This window comes from Aulonocara stuartgranti (assembly GCF_965226115.1).
Source record: "Aulonocara stuartgranti genome assembly, chromosome: 19".
Classification (NCBI taxonomy): Eukaryota; Metazoa; Chordata; class Actinopteri; order Cichliformes; family Cichlidae; genus Aulonocara; species Aulonocara stuartgranti.
The window spans coordinates 13884213-13902903 of NC_138955.1; the positions used below are offsets into that span (position 1 = coordinate 13884213).

Genomic DNA, 18691 nt, shown 5'->3' on the forward strand with positions numbered 1-18691 from the left:
CACAAGAAATACATGCAACACATACAAGAGTCCCTCGTGAGTTGCATAAGTAAGCAAAGTGTCCAAGGTTGAAATGTTTTTATTTTGTACTGAGTGGCATAACTGTAGTCAAATCTATTAACATCAGAATCTGGCACTTGCACCACAGGGGGCACGATATATAAATTCAGTCAAACACACAAACTTACACCATCAGTAACACAGGAACTGATTCCCTGGCTTTAGATTCAGAAACACTACATGGGGTAACCTGTATTATAAGTGCACGTCAGAAGCTCAGGGGAAGTAAACAATCTTCTTCCATCAGTCATTTTTCTTGTTTGTTGCTCCTTTCAATTTATAACCTCAACAGTGTCAGTGCTGGCAACAAACAGAGACCCCATCCCTCCACATTTTTCTTTAATACCAGCCTTTAATATGTCTTTTTACCATCAGGGTTTTGACTTCAACATGAAATCATAATTCTTTAAATCTTTTCTTGACCCTCCAGCCTGAGTACACATTCTCTTTATATTACTCTGTGCATTTTAAGAAACCTCATCATTGTTCCACTGTACAGCACGTCTGCAGGCCAGCAGATAAAAAAGAAATGATTTTCAGCATCACACTCTCATGCAATTACAGAGACTTAGAATGATTACATGTAAACGGAAAAACAAGATGCCAGTGGAAAATATTTGAAATGTTTGGGACTTGTCATGCCTTTCTTCTTAGCCTACAATCTTTTCATTAAGTATAAATTAATTTTTCTCCCAAAAATACCTATTTTAAATGCTTTTAAACTCTTTTACCACTAAAAATTCTCATATGTGACCAAATTAATTGGATTGGAGCAACTATTAAAAAAAAGAGAAAAGGATTATGGCGTACAGCTGTTCTGTGACAAATGTGCCAGGTAGGCAACGATTGCGCTTTGCAATGCGACCAAGTATTTAAAAAGGATTTCAAATACAGTGGTAAAGTTTGACTCAGGTCGCCTGTACAGCATGTGCTTCAGCCGTGGGTTCAGATCATGCTCGGGGCAGCGCTGTAGAGGACGAGGTCTCCGCACACTCGCACGAGGTTCACTTCCTCCAGGCCACCGACTCTGTGCTCGTACTCCAACAGGTGTGTGCCGTCCACCGCCACTTTGAACATGTCTTCTTCCACGAGGATCTTCAGCTGTAGGGGACACCAGTTGCTAATTAATTGGTTGGTAGACTGACAGAACGTAGCTAGTATGTGGCTAGAGTCCAGCAACGTGCATAGTATGCTTTATCTCCCCATTTAACATTTGTACTTGTATCTTTTCATCATCATATTTTCATCAACTCCTTCTCCTTATGTCTCTGTCCTCCATTATTTCTACACCACCCACTTCTTCCTCACCTAAAGCCTCACTTTCTGCACTGAAGTCAGAGCTCTACCACATAAAAATGTGCATAAACATGCTCATTTATGCCCATATCACACTGACATGAAGGAAAAATTATACTGGTGTAAGCTGAACAAAATCCTTGGTTAAATTCAAGGGCTCTGTTAAATGTCATCTCCCTAATCTAATCAGCTAATTTTAAAAAGAAAGAAAAGAAAAAGATTTTATACTAACTTACCTCAAAACGTCGTCCCTGAACAAATGGAAACCCTCCTTCCCGCTCTTCAGGTCCCCAGTATCCGCCTAAGTTGGAGTTTCTAACAACTGTTTGCTCGTTAAAACGAGGGTTGAAGTGAAAGACTACGTCTGGACCTTTGATAAAGTCAACATTGAACCTGCAAAAAAAACCCATATAAGCAAAGCATTAGCAGAAAGAAATGCTGCTGCTAATCAGTTTAACATAATATGGTGGTAAACATTTTAAAGAGTATTCCCACAGTGCAAATCATAGATGTGTTTTAAAGGAGACCTATTACACTTCACTTCATATAACATGGTCATATAAAGGTACCTGCTGTTCAAACAGGGGTAGCCAATCAGAAGCTTAAGGTGTTAAAATAGATTTATCCTATACCAAGGCTCAGTACATGACAAATAAGGATTGTTTTGAACTATTCTACTCTAGAAGCGTCCAAGAATAAACATTTGGAGCTGAAAATAAGTATACTAGGTCCCCTTTATTATGTAAGTATGAGTTGAAGGAATCAGGTTTCGGATTGCTATTAGCAGGCACAGATGTTGGATGATTACTGTACCTGTCTGCACAGGGAAGAGGCTCCCCTATTATTGTGATTAAAAGTCGCGGCATTATTCCAGCATGAAGAGGGAGATCGTAGGGCACCATCTGCAAGAAATACTTCCATTTTAAACCGTGACAATATATGTACTGTTCTCAGTGTAGATATTAAGTTTATGTGTCACAATGCAATTCTATGATTTCCAAGAAAAATATGCACATATAAAACATTTGATCACTGAGTCTTAAATTGGCAATTCACAGCAGCATCCCGAATGACGTATAATAGAGAATTTTATTTAAGCACTGTTCAAAACTTTGACCCTGCCCACATTCCTACAGCAACACCCAAGTGAGTCATTATATCCTTCGGTTATTCCAGCACTATTACACAAGTAGCAGTGACGGGTCATGGCAATGACAGAAAAGTACATTCACTATATTTTTACAACAGCTGAGCAAAGTAAAAGAAAACAAAAAAACCCCATTTATTATTATCATGGAAACAACTTACAAGTGTGTTTTGATCAATTCATAATTTTATTAGAGATCATAAAAGGCGTCATGATGCCGTAAACACGGGTCAAGTAAAAGTGTAAATTATATCATATTGCACTTAATTAAGACAATACATTGAGCAATTTAGTTGAATATTATGTATATATTGAGTCTTTGGCACTAATCAAACCATATGTTGATTCTGGAAGTGATGTCCTTGTCCAACTGAAAAGCTGAGTTCATTGCTCATTGCTTAATACGGTGGCCTATATCTGGGCTGAAAGACAAGAATACATTTTTCAGAACTGCTTCTGAATACTGTATTATTCTGTTTTATATTTGTTTAGCACCCCAGCAGAGCCAAAGAGACAGAAATAATCATCCCAATTCCGCCGTTATTGAAAAACATAAATAAATACATTAACCCTCCTTCAGCAGCAAAGAAATAAGACTAACTTCCTTTATCCACCACTTACAGGATTATGTTACTCTAAAAGAATTTCACACCAGATGCTCCACTGCACACCAGAGAAGCACACAAGCAGGAAAATGCAGCAAGCAATATTGCATTAAAGTACCAGTACTCACCAGTGTCCCTCCTGGGGCAGCAGGCCCACCATATGGACCCATAGGCCCCGGACCAGGGCCAAAGGGACCAGGGGCAGCTGGGAAGCCTCCACCTGCTGGTGGTCCCCAAGAACCGGGTGGTATCGGGGGAAAGCCTCCGCTGGGGAATGCAGGGAAAGCACCAGGTCCAGCTGCAGGTGGGAATGCACCTGGACCACCTGGCCCATACATGCCATTGCCTCCTGGCTGGCCACCTGGGAAAGGCACACTTGGATAAGGGCCAGGGGGAGCTCCGGGGCCCGAAGGAAATGGTCCCATTGGGTAAGGAGCAGCGCCTCCAGGTATCTGTCCTGGCGCTCCTTCTGGTGGATACTGCCCAGGGTACTGCCCAGGAGCTCCAGGGCCGGAAGGAAACTGACCTGGAGCTCCTGGTGCAGGTGGATATTGTCCAGGTATCCCAGGACCAGGGGGGAACCCACCAGGTGCTGAAGGAGGTCCAGGGTATTGCCCTGGTGCTCCAGGACCTGAAGGGAAGGGAAACTGCCCTGGTGCCCCTGGGCCAGATGATCCACCGTGGTAGTCGAGTGGAGCAGAGGGCTGGGTGGGGGCTCCAGGAGCTGAACTAGGCCATCCTGGGTTTGAAGGAGGTGCAGGATTGCTAGTGGGGGCAGATGGGTTGTTGTTGCCTATTTTCTTAGCCTGGCTTGTAGTATCATCTCCTAAGGCATCTGCTAGCTATAAAAGAGTAAAAGGAAGTGACTTGTACAATAAACTGTAAGCTAATTGAACATAATAAAAATAAAATGTGTATTTGTTTGAACTCACCGAGAAATCATCCATGATCTACAACAAAACAAGAGACAAGCTTTATTAGGTAGTTATAACAACTGACAATAACAAGTTGTCAAACAGTGGTGGCACACAAAGGCTCTGAGTAACAACACACTCAATATTTCCATCCTCAAAAACCTTTCTGACAAAACTCCAGCTCAATGAAAGATTACTAAGGCAAGACATACAGATGTTACACTGAGTCCAGGCTACAAATCAGGGCAGAGAGTCACAAAAACTGTCATAAATTAAATTAGAGTTGGCTAGCGAGCTAGCTGGCAGCAGCTAACTGTTAGTTAACGCTGGCTCGTTTGTTTATTTTTAGCTTCATGGTGCCTGAGGAAAAAACTGCTGAAAGCTAGATTTTGATGCTACCTCGCTAGAAGATGGACTCCTCTCCAAAGAAAGACGGCGGGTAGCAGCGAGGATTTCTTCAGCTGTGGGAACCAGTTAGCTCGCTAACTTAGCCTGCCGAGGTACACAAGTAGAAGCTAACGATTTATCTGCTTTCACAACTACAACTCTTGAAAAGGAGGCACGCACACGCGCTTCACTGATGACGTATTGTGAAGGGTGGGCGCGTTCAGGCTGGAAAACACACAGACAGCCGGTCGCCTTCTATCTTTGTAAGAGCTCTCGCTGGTACAGTTTACTCCCTAACCCCTCAACATCACGACCACACATACCTAAAACAAACCAATAAACTAACCCTAACTAAACACGATTGCAGACATAACTTTAAAACTCCGTGTCAGCCTGTTAAGGTGTGTCAGGTTTGCCTTCTAAAGCTGGGGACGACACAGTGAGAGCCAGAGGAAAACTAGTCTAAAGGTTAGGGGACAAATGTCGTCAGTTGTGTTATGTGTATGTATTCTAGGAATTACGGTAAGAAATGGTGGCTTTCGAGCACAAACCAGCACACAAATTGGTTTGCGTTGTGTGTATATACTAAGTTCTACGGCAAGAGAAACTGACACCCGATTTCAAAACAAAAGCAATCTTAAGGCGAACGTGAGTTTAACATTAACCAACACGTTATCAATCATATAAAAAACATAACATTACAGAAATGCAAATATTACAAAATATCAATTTTACTGTCAATCAAAATTACTGTTTTCTGTTTCCACAGAAGACGTCAGTCTGGTTTTTAATTTTAAAATTAGTCTGTTGGACAGTGGTTTTACTTGTAATTGCCGTACACATCTCATTAAATGTTATTTCTTAAATGTGATTATAGTTACTATGTGTAATATTCAAATATTTCTGTTATTTGTAATATCACCTTTTTTAAAATAATTTTTATTTCTCTATTGTTATTTATTTCATGATTATAGGATTCATATTGGACTCATGTAAATGTGCTGGTTAACCTAGAGATCACTTTTATTTTGAAATCGGGTCTCAATTGCTCTACCGGGATCTCTAGTATATGTGCGCACAAAGCAAAACAACTCAATGTTAGCATTAAAAAATTGATGTTATGCTTTAGCGGAAACTGTGTGGAATCTGGTACTCAGCTTTGATTAAAAATAATTAAAATATTCCACATAACATTAAAATATAATAAATTAATAATAGTTTATTATTATACTTTGATTAATAATATTACACTCTGAAGAGACTGGGCCTGTAGACATAAAAGGAAATAGTTTTTATATAATGAATATTGTTCTGAAGTGTGGCCACAGACTTGCTGAGCTATTATAAAGGAAATATTTCCTACCACCCTCTATAAAACTACAGAACACTTCTCCTTTTAGTTACAGTTTGAAAGCCTCACTTTTATTCATCCAAACACTGTTTGTCATGTCTTAACATAATTTTTAAGAATAAGTAATCTCACTTTGTTTAAAATAATTACCAAATTAATTTAGTGAAATACTCTGAAGGTTCTAATCATGCATTCCAAGTAAAAGCATAAGTAATCATTTCTCAGTTGAGGTCATATTGAATTAACTACACTGAAACATTATTGATGTCCCAGCAGGAAATACAGCCTAGGTGGGAATCAATAAGCAGAAGTATCAACTGTTATTAAATAGTAACGAGTATGAGTCGTTTAAAAATGACTTAGCAGTGTTTTTAACGTAAGACGCTGGATTTCAAACTCAAATTTAACTCTAAATTAGACTGAGCACAGATTTACAGGAAACTTTTGAAGGAGGGGGCGCCTGTATGGGATTGGTCAAACCAGTCACAAGATGATGTGAGGTGGAAAAAAACGAAAAAACACTGAAAGCGTCCCTACCATTCAGAACAGCCGCTGCAGCTCCGGGGGAATTTATTAACTCCACAACAATGGTAAGTTACTCGGTTTTCTTTGCAAGTGAGCTGCTGCGAGCTTCGTCGTTGCGTTTTAATCGTGTGCTGTTGGCAGATGCGGAGTTTATTGAGGAAAAAGTAAGGTCGCAGATTGGCTAGCTTTAGCCTGCTAGCATGGCATTAGTTCCACCCTGTCAAGTCAGCCGTAGCATAAGTGACGCGTTTCCTGCCATGAATTTCAAAATAAAAAACCCAGAACGCTGTGCCGTAAAATAAATTGAAAAATATATTTTAATTTGGGTCATTATTAGCATTTCTTAATCTAAACGAATAAATAAATGGCACAAATGGCCGAAAAGGTGAAAGATGAACCTTTATGTACTGCATATTCTAAATCTCGACACTTTTTAAAACTAGATTTTGACACTAAGTATTAAGAATAAAAAATAAACTAGGACAAAACTAAATATTACCTCTCTTTTACCTTTAAAAAAATATAATTACGTTGTAAATAATACAATACTAGGTCCTTATTCCAGTTACTCTACACGCTTACCCCTCTAACAGATATACATCTTTTGTTTTTAAAATATTTTTATTATTTATTTTTTTCCTTTTTTCAGGTGACCTTTCCCTCTGAATTCACACGTTGTCTTTCTATTTTCACACAACATCTGAATCCAGTTTGGATCAAGATTATTTTGTGCTTTGTACGTTTTCACTGTGGTGCTTATCTCCACTAAATTATGAATTTGTAAGACACATAGTCTTAATTTTAGCACTCAATGATTAAAATTTAACTTTCTTGAATATACCACTTATTAAATACAATAACAGTTACAAAAATTAGTCCAAGGGACTTTATATTTTAGTGACTTTTCAATATTAGAAAGAAACCTCAACACTTGGTGACCGTGAGAAAGAAAAGCTCCCTTTTAACAATAAGAAACCTCCAGTTAAACCAAGTTAAAGGAGGGCCAGCCGATCTGACATGATCATTTGGGAGGAGGGGAAGGAGACAGGGCAAAAGACAAGCTGTGGAAGAGAGCCAGAGATTAATAATAACTAATGATTAAATGCAAAGTGGTGGATAAACAGAGAGAGTGAATAGAGGTGAATGAATAAGAAATACTCAGTGCATCCCTCAGCAGACTAACTAAACCAGGACTCAGGGTCACCTGATATAGCCCTACATATATGCTTTATAAAAAAAAAAGGAAAGTTTAGAGTCTAATCTTAAAAATGGACGGGATGTCTGTCTCCTGATTCCAAACAGGTAGCTGGTTCCAAAGAAGAGGGACCTGAAAGCCGAAGGCTTTGCCTCCCATTCTACTTTAAGAAACTTTGGGAACCACAAGTAAATAAGTCGTTTGAGAGTGAATTCTGGATTTAACAGGGAGCCAATCAAGGGAAGCCAGTATGGGAGAAATATTGTCTCTCTCTCGCTCTCTCCCTCGTCTCAGTTAACTTATTCAACTGAAACCTTTCCAAGGACATTTTAGAGCAGCCTGATTATAATTCAGGAGAACATTGCAATATATTTAATAATAACAATAGAAAAGGCAAAAAAAAAGAGTAGTTTAAGTTCATGAGGTGTAGAAGTGACGTTTCTTTGGTTTTTGTTTTTAATTGTCAACTAAACATTTGTAGTTTAGGTGTTTAAATGAAGAAAACAAGACATTATTTAGTATGAGGTTAGAGCAAGTTTGTGCATGTTTATATTTTGAAGGCGAAGCTGTTGCACTTCCTGCAGCTGGGCGCGGGTGGCTTGATGCAGCAGTCTGCATTGATGTGCTTCAACACGTCTGGGTTTTGGGAGCTGCCTTAACGTTAGCTCGGCTGTTTGTCCAGATGAATCTCGTTTCCCTCTGGGTCTTTCGCTGCGTGTCATGGCAGTTCAGCTATCTTCATTAGAGCAGTGTTACTGATTTACTGCATAAACACACCGGGTCCATTATTAACTGGTGGTTTAAGTTAACTGGCTCTCATTTCCTGGTTGAATTGGCAGCCAAACTCATGAGCTAGCTGTCATTGACTGGAGGAATTTGAACCAGAAGTAACCCTTTGGCCATCCCCAGCTTTCATTGTCCTGGCTGTCCCTAATCCCTTCCCCATGCATCCTGTTTTTAAAGAGTCCCAGCAGCGACAGACACTCCAGCCTCCTCTTAATCTATGAAGATCTTTCCTTGAGCTCAGTGAAATCCCGACTCCCACCAGCCATCTGTTCTCCAAGGTGTAATTATAGATTTCAGAGAGTCTGAAGAGACTCGTGGAGAGTTTATGTCTTTATGATGGTGTTATGTAATGTTGTGTGTGGACGTGACAAAGGTTCAGAGAAATGAAATCCTGTTCAGGCTGGTGCATTGATTTTTCATTTAATTTAATCGATTTATTTGTTTTTTGGATGAAATCCTGTGCATCATATTGGACTTTTGCAGGAAGAGACATGCTGATTATTCGGTGTTCTTAAAAAGCCTCTGTTTTATAATTTTTTCCTTTCTTTCTCTATTACACTACTATACACAAACACAGGATAACATATCTCACAAAGACACAGCAAAGTTAAGCAGAGGTCAAGAAGACGTGAAGCTCCTCACGAAAGTACAAATCTTTTAAATCCAAAACATGGAGTTTCCGTTTTGAGGTTGGAACTGTAAACATGACAGAAATATTTACACAAAACAAAAAATTGCACCAGCATTGGTGGGTTTTTTTCTTCTTTTTTTTTTTTTTTTTTTTACCCTGGCTCACTAATTCAGGATATAGCTGCTATGACAAAGTAGTAAATTGCATGAAAACCACTTAAAGCCACAATCTGTGACTCTGCAGCTGTCTTTCTTACCGATAAGCTGTCTTCAAATATTAATTAAAATTAACACATATAGCAGTAGATTAGGATGAATGTAAAATTTCTGCTGATTTCATTTTCTGCTTGAATGTCACAGTGTGTAAGATGCTCTTTATATGTACTACTGCAACTGTGTTTTGTTACTAATATCACATCAATGCAGTAATAGCGGTGTTTTCTGTTTTCCACTTCATTATTCAATTCAATTCAGTTTTATTTATACAGCACCAAATCACAACAACAGTTGCCTCAAGGCGCTTTATATTGTAAGATAGACCCTACAATAATACAACAGGTAAAATCATATGAGCACCTATAAGAAGCGCTTTGGCGACAGTGGGAAGGAAAAACTCCCTTTAACAGGAAGAAACCTCCAGCAGACCCATGCATCATGGGAATCCCCCGGCAGTCTGGAACTATTAAACCACAGTATCATTGACTATATAAAATCATCTACCTCACATCAGGAAAAAGTCAATCATATATGAATGTTCTGACTTCATCATGGCGCTGCTAGAACATTTGCTTTACAGTACTTTAGGCTGCCCCCCTCATGTCTTTATGTTTTGTGAAACGTGAAATGTGTGTGGCAGTTTATTGAAATGTGCAAACATGCATGGAATTACAGTACGTAAGGCAAAAACAGAGTTTGTACAATTCTAATGAACTTAATTATGTGAATACTTAATACTGCCTTTATTCTTCAGTCTGAACTCTTTTAGCCAAGCTTTCTTGTGATTTCTTTTAGTACTGTTGTGGAAATTTTAATTACCAAAGCCTGCAGACACGATGAGTTGTAACAACACCTTTATTTCAGCTATCTCATGCCTAAGGAGGGAAGTCAGTCAGGGGGCACTGAAAGTCGTCTCTGACAATGAACAGTTCAGGTCCTTTTACAGTCACAGAACAAAAGGCTTTTACAGTTGCAGTTCACACCTTGGCTCTAAACAGACAGACTCTCTATCACCTGTGTGAATCTCCCCCACTCTGGGGTCAAGCCTTCCTGTGTGAGCTTCCGCATCCTGGGAGACATTCACCAGTTTCTCACCGTCTGTTTCCCAGCGTGAATGAGGTGTGAACAAGACATACTAACTAGAGATGGACCGATCCGATATTACGTATCGGTATCGGTCCGATACTGACCTAAATTACTGGATCGGATATCGGAGAAAAATAAAAAATGTAATCCGATCCATTAAATATCACGAAAGCGCCTCACAAAACTTGCAACACGCCGTAACTCACCTCAGAACGTTAGCAGTCGGAGCAGTATGCATCACGTGATAGAGCGGCTGTGGCATGCAGGACCTGTCGGTGGTCTGGATAGCATGTGGAGCTTCGCTAGCAACCCGGCATTTCATCTCCGACAAAGTTATCCCCGAGAGAAGTAAAGCAAGTGTGTAAGTCCATCTCTGAATGTTTGTAAAGCATTCCTGCGTTAAGCTTAACAAACGATATATGGAGCGACTGCCTCTTCTTGCTGCTACTTCAATCATGAAACTGCTTAACGATCAGCTGATCGGCTTTTCTGTCGCCAGTCGTGTCTCTAGTTTGCTTTTGGCCCACTTTGCACCAGAAAGAGGAAACCAGCGGCTGAACAACAGCAGCACGTTTAAGCTTGATCAGCTGTTGTTAGAATGTATTTAATATTACTTTCTACTCGAGGATCTTTTTCTACGTAGCTGACGCTGGTAACTGTGCAGGGGCGGATCTAGCAAAGTTTAGCCAGGGGGGCCGATAGGGCATTAACAGGGAAAAGGGGGCACAAAGACATACTTTTCTTTCTTATTCTCATTTAAAATGTCTAGCTTTTAATAAATAATTATCTGACACCCAAAGTTTTAATTTGATGTAAAATGAATAGAAGTCAATTACTGTATATAGTAACTATTAAGTCTAATATACCCTAGTAAGCTATAGTACTTTTTCCTTTGGGAAGGTACCATCTGTGCAGTCTGCAATTTTGTTGAAGAAAGATGTTGAATCTATTTAATATTTCTTGAAAAATAATTGATTTCTGTGCATTTTTTTTCACACTGCATCAAATTAAGGTTGATTACGTCGATTAAGCATCATGAGGTGGCGCGTGAGGGGTGGTTCCCTATTTTTTATTTATTTATTTTTGTTGTTGCTGGGAGTTGGAGCCCTATTAGTTAGGTTGCTTAATATTTATGCTAAGTACTCTTTAAAATACCAGAATAGGGAGGATGGTGTAGGTTTAAGTTTATTAGATTGATCAGTATTGCTGAACTATGAAATATTTTTTTTTTGCATACAGGTATAACAGAATAGCTTTAGTGTAGTTGTTGTTTTAAACTTGAGTATGAACTTATACAAAATGCAGCAAGATATTTAAAAAACAGTTGTGTTGATTAAAAAACACTATATCGGATTCATATCGGTATCGGCAGATATTCAAATTTATGATATCGGTATCGGTATCGGACATAAAAAAGTGGTATCGTGCCATCTCTAATACTAACTAAGTAACATGAAGGCATTTCATCAACACAATACATTAAAGAGAGATCGCACAACCCATACTAAACTAAGTAACATGAAAGCAAGACAATACATTACAGGACAATACACTAAAGAGAAATCCCACAACAGTAATTTTCGGAATAGTTCTCCAGGGTTATTGAAAGTTATTCAAAGCTCTTCTTTGAAATCTGCCTGCCTTTTCTTCTGTTCTCTGCCATGATGATCCCACACTGCTTCAGTAATGTTGACAGTTCCTTTGGGATCATTGTCATATAAAAAAATCAGCTGTTGCATATCAGTTGATTTCTAGATGGTAGGATCAAAATCTGACACTAACACTTTTGACAACATCACCAACACCGTAGCTCCACCGTAGCTGTTTTTGTTAGAAATGGTTTCTTGACAGTTGCCCTTCCACTGAGGCCATTGCTGATCAGGATTGAGTGAAAAGTATGAGGATTCAGGTGAAGGGCCAGATGCATATCTCTGGTCTTGAGTTACAGGTCTTTGGTGGATTCTTTTCCTGTTTCTTTAAAATACCATTCATCAGCTGTAGATATATGATAGTTCTTTGCTAAGTTGACTGTAATTCCTTCATAGGTGCCCTTTTAAATGCTTGAATGATTAATATGTCAACTGCTTATCACACAAAATAAAAAATAAAGATAATAAACTTTTGTTTAACTTTGCATCAACCCCCAAAGAAGTAATATACAGTTTAATTTGTGTGTCGAGTGACTTGTATATTAAATTGTTAATGTATTTGAAATTCATTTATTTGTTTCCATTGCCTTGTTTTCCCACACCGGATCAGAGTGAATCACTGGTAGTGTGTGAAGTGGATGAAGATCTGGTTAAAAAGCTGAAGGAGTTTCGTTTCCGGAAGGAGACCAACAATGCAGCGATCATCAGTAAGTCACAGACTCTGAGCAGTGTCTCTCCTGAATTTTTAATCTGAGTCATAAAAATCGGAGTAACTTGAAATTCGTTTTTTGTTTTCCACTAGGGAGCTTTTAATACTCGTAGAGCTTCTAGATTGCTAACTTGTGTGACTCTTGAGATTCAAAAAAGAGTGTCCTCGCCAAGATGGGCAGCAGTTCAATCAGCAGTGGTTACAACGTAATTGTGAGCATTCTGTGGTTTGACATGGATTGTACAATTCTCTGTGGTTTGTTGCAGTTAAAGTCAAATGTTATAAATATAGCACAAAAGAAAATGTTCCTGGTATTAGATACAACTTTAAGGTAGCTGCTGTTCTGTATGCAGGAAAGAATGAGTTGCCTCCGAATGCAGCAGGCTGTGTGTATCAAACCTGATCCATCTCTGGATCAAAATGTCAAATGGGATTAGCCGTTTGTTTGCACGACATGGACTCAGACTCACGGTCACGTTTTAGAGCTTTGCAGCCCAAAATATTGATTTTTCCCCCCTTGATCATCATCATTTTTGAAGCACTAAACAACTGCTTGTAAAATGTGACTGTTTTAATGCAGCTTTTATATTCTTGTTGTACCATTCAGTGAAGATTGATAAAGACAAGCAGCTGGTTATTCTGGAGGAAGAGCATAAGGTGAGCTTTATATTACTCTATCTTTCAAATACATTCAACAATATTTAAAAATCAGGTTTAAAATTTAAATGTTTAATTAGATAGCAGTGTATGGTTTGAAAGAAGTGACGGTGAACTCATTAAGCTCTGACCTGACAGCCTGCCAGGTGCTGGATGTTAGTAGATGATTGCTTTTCTTGATAATGTCAACTGAACTCTTTCTGTTTGTTTTAGGATATTTCTCCTGATGATCTAAAGGACGAGCTGCCAGAGAGACAGCCAAGATATCCTTTGAATAGATCTTATTTTAACAATATTTTATCAGCATAAAATGAATTATAATCGTTGTAAGCAGCCTATATGTCACATGGAACGGTTAGGCGGTGGGTTTGTCTTACATGTGATCTATCTATGTTGGTTAGTTTCAGTCCTTAGCACCAGGAACATTTATCGTCTACAGTTATAAGTACGAACATGACGACGGGCGTGTGTCTTATCCCCTCTGCTTCATCTTCTCCAGCCCCGTGGGTATGAACCTCTCTGAGATTACTTTTTAAATATACGTACACTTAGAGCAAAACTTAGGTAACTACTGTTTGCTAAACTTTTGTCAAAGTTGCTGATTTTGTGTTTGGCAGGTTGCAGACCAGAGCAGCAGATGATGTACGCAGGAAGCAAAAACAAGCTGGTGCAGACTGTCGAGCTGACCAAGGTTAGTAAAGGTTTTAAATAAGACTGAGTTTTGATATTTTTCTTTTGTTTCTGTGTTATTTGTTTTCTATTTTTCTGTATTTTTCCTTTTCTGATTTATTCAATTTAGTTGTATAGCACTTAGGTCAATCCCTGTTGTTTCTAAATGTGCTTATATATAAATTGACTTGACTTTTATGATACACCAGTTTAATGTCACTTTGCTGACATCAAACTGGTGAAATGATATAGCCCACTCTAAATGTAATGTGGCTATTTCCTCTACCTATGAAATTATGAGGGCTCAAAAAGAAATAACACAAATTAAAATGTATAAAAATCCATGTGACTTTGAGACCTTGTAAATTTTTAGAAATGCTTAAAACACTGTATTTAAAAAAATCAACTTAAAGGAGGAGGTAGTTGAGAATATTTTTTGTCCATATTTGGGATATTTTTTTCATGAAATGAGCCAGTGTCGGGTGTATTTGGTGCAGCTCTTATATTCTTGTATTTGCCACATTAATGTTTAAAATTAAATAAACTGGTAGTATAAATTTGAATTACTTCTATCAGTTGTGTTAACTGCATAGATCTATCGACGCGCAGTGCAGCCCACCACTGTGGTCCAAACTGAAATATGTCAAGAACTGCTGTGTAGATTGCCATGTGCCATGTAATGTAGTCATATGAAAAAGAAAGTTTCACAGGGTCTGTGTAGCCTTGTGAAAAACTAAGTACTCCCCTACACACAGAGTAAGTGGGGAGTGCTGCTAATCACTTGATCAACTGATAGCAGCAAATCTGATCAGAGCATGCGATGCTAAGAAAAATTGCAAATAAATTAAGAGCTACATCTCAGTCCATAGAGGCCTCACTATGCATTTCAAATGTTCATCAGAGAAAACTGAAAAAGTATGGCTTGTTTTGAAGGGCTACCAGGAGAAAGCATCTTGTCTCTAAAAAGAACATGGCAGCACAACTTGTGTCTGCAAAGCAGAATCTAAAGAAATCACAAGACGTCTGGAACAATATCCTTTAGGCAGAAAGACACACAAACACCTTGTACCAGCTGTTAGCACGGCGGTGGAGGGGTGATGATTTGGGCACCTTTCAGTCAGTGGGTCTGCACGGTGAACTCCTCTGTATGCCAAAGTATTCTAGAGTCGAATGTGAGGCCATCTGTTCAACGGCTAAAGCTTAACCCAAACTGGGTCATGCAACAGGACAGTGATCCCAACATCAGCAGCAAATCTACAACAGAATGGCTGAAAAAGAAAAGAATCAAGGCGTTGCAATGACCCAGTCAAAGATCAGACCTTAACTAGATTGAAATGCAGGGAAATGTGGGGTGGGAGTTTAAGAGAGCTGTGCATAAACTCATACCTGCAAACTCAATAAACTGAAGCAATGTTGTAAAGAAAAATGGGTGAAAACTCCCCCACAGCCGTGTGAGAAAGTGATAGTCCTTCCTTTTCTTTTCAAGGTGTTTGAGATCAGAAACACAGAGGACCTCACAGAGGAATGGCTTAGAGAGAAACTTGGATTCTTTCGCTAAACCCATCACCTCCTCCAGGGGTCTGGGATACGAGGAGAATCCTGATTGCACAACTCGTGACATCTCTTGGAGACAACACACCACAGTTAACCTTTCCCTCCTCCCTGCATCAGACCTGATTTAAATAGTGTTTGCAGTCGTCTGTTTTAGGCCTGCTCGGTGGCGTTTAACGCTCAGTACAACTCATAAGATGCCAGAAGGTGCACACAATTACAAGAGTTTGAATGCTTCTCTGTGACTGCCAACATTTCTGGCACTTATTAAACCTCACCGATCTGGCAGCCTAAAACTGACCATACTGTTTGAAGCAGGTCTGTTATTGTCTCCATACAATCTCTCCATATTTCTCTTACGTGTCTGTTTTGAATTAACGAGGGCTGCCCCCATTAGTCAACCAAAGACTCAAGTCATGATTAATTGACACTGACACTCAGTTATTTGTGCCAGATACTATTGTTTACACAGCTACTCCCTGAGCTCTTTGGCTGATAGTTGCATATTATGAACAGGAAATCTAAAGGGTGGGATTACTTTGAGATAATAGGATAAGTGTTATTACTGTGCTATCACTTTTCTTTCTCAGCCCTCCCTCCTAAAATACACATTTAAATACTTAAATTAATATGAGAAACATATAATTGCAACTTCTACTCGACTAAGAAAGTCTTTGTTTGGGGGGGCAGCCCTAGAATTAATGTTCTCATTGCTCTTCAAGTGCAGAAATTGACCATTTCTACAATTCAAAAGAATTCGAACACTTTTTAACAACACTTTCTTTTTCTTCTAGATGTTTACACTCAGAACCTCCTAAGTTTTACCGTTTTATGTTCATTAGATTTTAATAATCTGAGAGTCTTTTTTTAATATTTAGTTATTTCTGGTGTCTCTAGGGTTAGCTAAGTATATACTTTATATTCATTTCATTTCTTTTATTGTGAAAGACAAACTTCCTGCCAGAACCTCGGAACAATCATAGCTACAATTCTGTTTTGTTTTACTCCGTCTCTCCTTTAGTCAAGGGCATTTCAGTTATAATTTACAGTAACACTAATACATCTATCTATATGATATGCGTTGCACCTTCTCCTGTGCACAAGAACACAAGCTGGCAGAAGCCCTTGAGTGGTGCTTATTTAGCTGCAGATGTAACCCTGTTAGTCTGTCATCAGGTTTTTGTTTTTTAAATCTCTGTTTAGAGGAGAGAAAAAAACAGTGTGAATTGTGGGTAATGCGTTCGACCTGCATGTTTATTACAAGAATCCAACACTCCAGGAAAACGATATTTTTCCACTGAAACATTCCAGATGTGAACAGTTACACACAAAAACCTCTGTCTAGCGACCATGACAGTGATGATTACACTGCATTACACAGGGCGGTAGTTCCCGCCCTCATTTTAATCTACTGGGCGACTCTGTTTAAATGGGTTACTGTGTCTTTAGGGTGATTGTTAGCTCCTATCGTGCATTATAGCTCTTACTGTTATTGGTGTTTATGAATGTCGTACTTAAATCCGTATGTAAAGCCACGTGAATTGCTTCATGGTTGTCGCAGCCTTGAGAATGACGGCTGCAATTTCTCCAAACGCCAGATGTGCCAGAATTGGCAGGTAAATGACAGCATCTGGCCGATTTACATTCTCCATGCAGACGCGGGATTTGACCGGTGTAGCTTTTTCTTTGAAAGGCTGATATTTATGTATTGAATGTGCCAGCAGCTCATTTTTGTGCCAATGTCTAATATCCTCAGCTCAGTCTGTAGTTTTTGTTTACCCAATTTTTCTTAGCTTTGAGCATTTTTAAAATACATTGTGCTGGAGCACACAGCTCAAACACTTTACAAACGGATGTATTTGGCTTTTCATGCCCCAAAGGGACAGCATTTTTTCCTGGCTTTTGGTTCCCTGCTGAATATTGTCAGTATTTAAGCCAGTGCAGCACACTACCCAAAGGATTAGTAGCAGCATGACCAGCCCCAGATAGTTAAAGCTGTATAAGAATGTACTATGCATGTATTGCAGATAATACAGACTGGTTTTATTGTGATAAAACAGGAGTAACCTCAGTAGTAAGTGACCCGAGAAGCAGACTTCTTTTTTTTATTTATAATACTACAAATGTCCACTTTTACCCTGAATTATATTGCTGAATTAAAGCCCAGAAATTCTCCAGATAGTGCATGATATTATATTGCAAAGGCTACCATACCAAGGCCATGCTGCAAGGCCAAAACCTGTTTTTCTCTGATGGCGTCTATGCCCTCATAAACAACAGAAACTCTCCCAGAGATCTGGCTCAAAGATGTTTTCATACAATCAAACTGCTCCACGTGCATCATTCGTAAGGGCAGGGTTTTATCCAACAGGAGCAAAGGGGACATAAGTGTAATCACTTGTTTTAATGTCTACTAATAGCAGAAAAACACAAATCCACTAGATTAAATGACCTTTATATGACCTGAAAAACCCTTCAGAAAGTCTGTAAATTCAGGAATATGCACAGCTTGAAATGAACACTGTTTATTCAATGCAATTGAAATGTGCAATGTACTGGGTTAGATGTGAATATATTTATCTTTCTAAATTCTAAAGACCTCTAAAATGTGGAGAGCTACTGTAGAAGAAGTGTATGCTTTAAAGTAAGTAAGCCTTACAGAAGGCTTTACTGATGCTTTCTGAACAGCTACACAAAGTCTCTGACATCGTTTATTTGCACATGAACGCTATAAAAGGTTTGCATCACAGTCGTCAGGTGTGATATCTGAAGTGTGCCCAAACTGACATTAATTTCTCTAAAAGAAAGCCTCTGCTGTTGCTATTTTAAATGGGATGTATAAGAAACTGTCCATTCATCGTGTATCAAACTCAGTCTCCCTAATGTAAGGTCCAGTTAACTAAGAGCCCCCTTTGGTTATGAGCCATGTATCTGGTTATGTCCTGTGGATCTCTAACAGCTTTTTATCTTTATGTGGTGAACGCATATAGTTTTTGGCCTCTAGTGGTTTTTTTTGTTTTTTTTACTTTAACCTGCAATTGTGTTGTCAGCGCTCGGTGTCCTCTGATTAAATGCCTATTCTATTTTCTTTCCTTTTTACTAAAAAAAACCACCTGAAACATCTGTCATAACCAGCTGCCTCGTGGCATCAGTGAAACTTGAGATATTTGTATTTTCCCATACTTTATAAAAGTGTCTTGTCCTGTTGTCCAAATAAAATGACAGTGATGTTTACCCATGTGTTTCCAGAGACTGCTG

At 38.9% G+C, this 18691-nt stretch overlaps 2 protein-coding genes across 3 annotated transcripts; one reads left to right on the forward strand and one right to left on the reverse strand.

Annotated features, from left to right (window-relative positions):
• Window positions 1-63: 63 nt before the first annotated feature.
• lgals3a (lectin, galactoside binding soluble 3a) lies at window positions 64-6530 on the reverse strand. Of its 2 annotated transcripts, none has more exons than XM_082516487.1 (6): window positions 6298-6530; window positions 4041-4058; window positions 3237-3950; window positions 2170-2258; window positions 1593-1749; window positions 64-1161 (listed from the first exon to the last, which is right to left on the reverse strand). In XM_082516487.1, the coding sequence occupies exons 1-6, from the start codon at window positions 6298-6300 to the stop codon at window positions 1006-1008; spliced, it is 1137 nt and encodes a 378-aa protein (XP_082372613.1). In that variant the 5' UTR covers window positions 6301-6530; the 3' UTR covers window positions 64-1005. The 2 variants fall into 2 exon arrangements, with proteins under 2 accessions (XP_082372613.1, XP_082372614.1); XM_082516488.1 differs by lacking the exon at window positions 6298-6530 and adding an exon at window positions 4422-4895.
• On the forward strand, window positions 6242-18667 carry gmfb (glia maturation factor, beta). The gene is made up of 7 exons (XM_082516489.1): window positions 6242-6350; window positions 12458-12554; window positions 13164-13213; window positions 13427-13476; window positions 13638-13720; window positions 13831-13904; window positions 15369-18667. Exons 1-7 carry the CDS (start codon window positions 6348-6350, stop codon window positions 15438-15440), a joined length of 429 nt encoding a protein of 142 aa, XP_082372615.1. The 5' UTR covers window positions 6242-6347; the 3' UTR covers window positions 15441-18667.
• The last annotated feature ends 24 nt before the right edge of the window (window positions 18668-18691 follow it).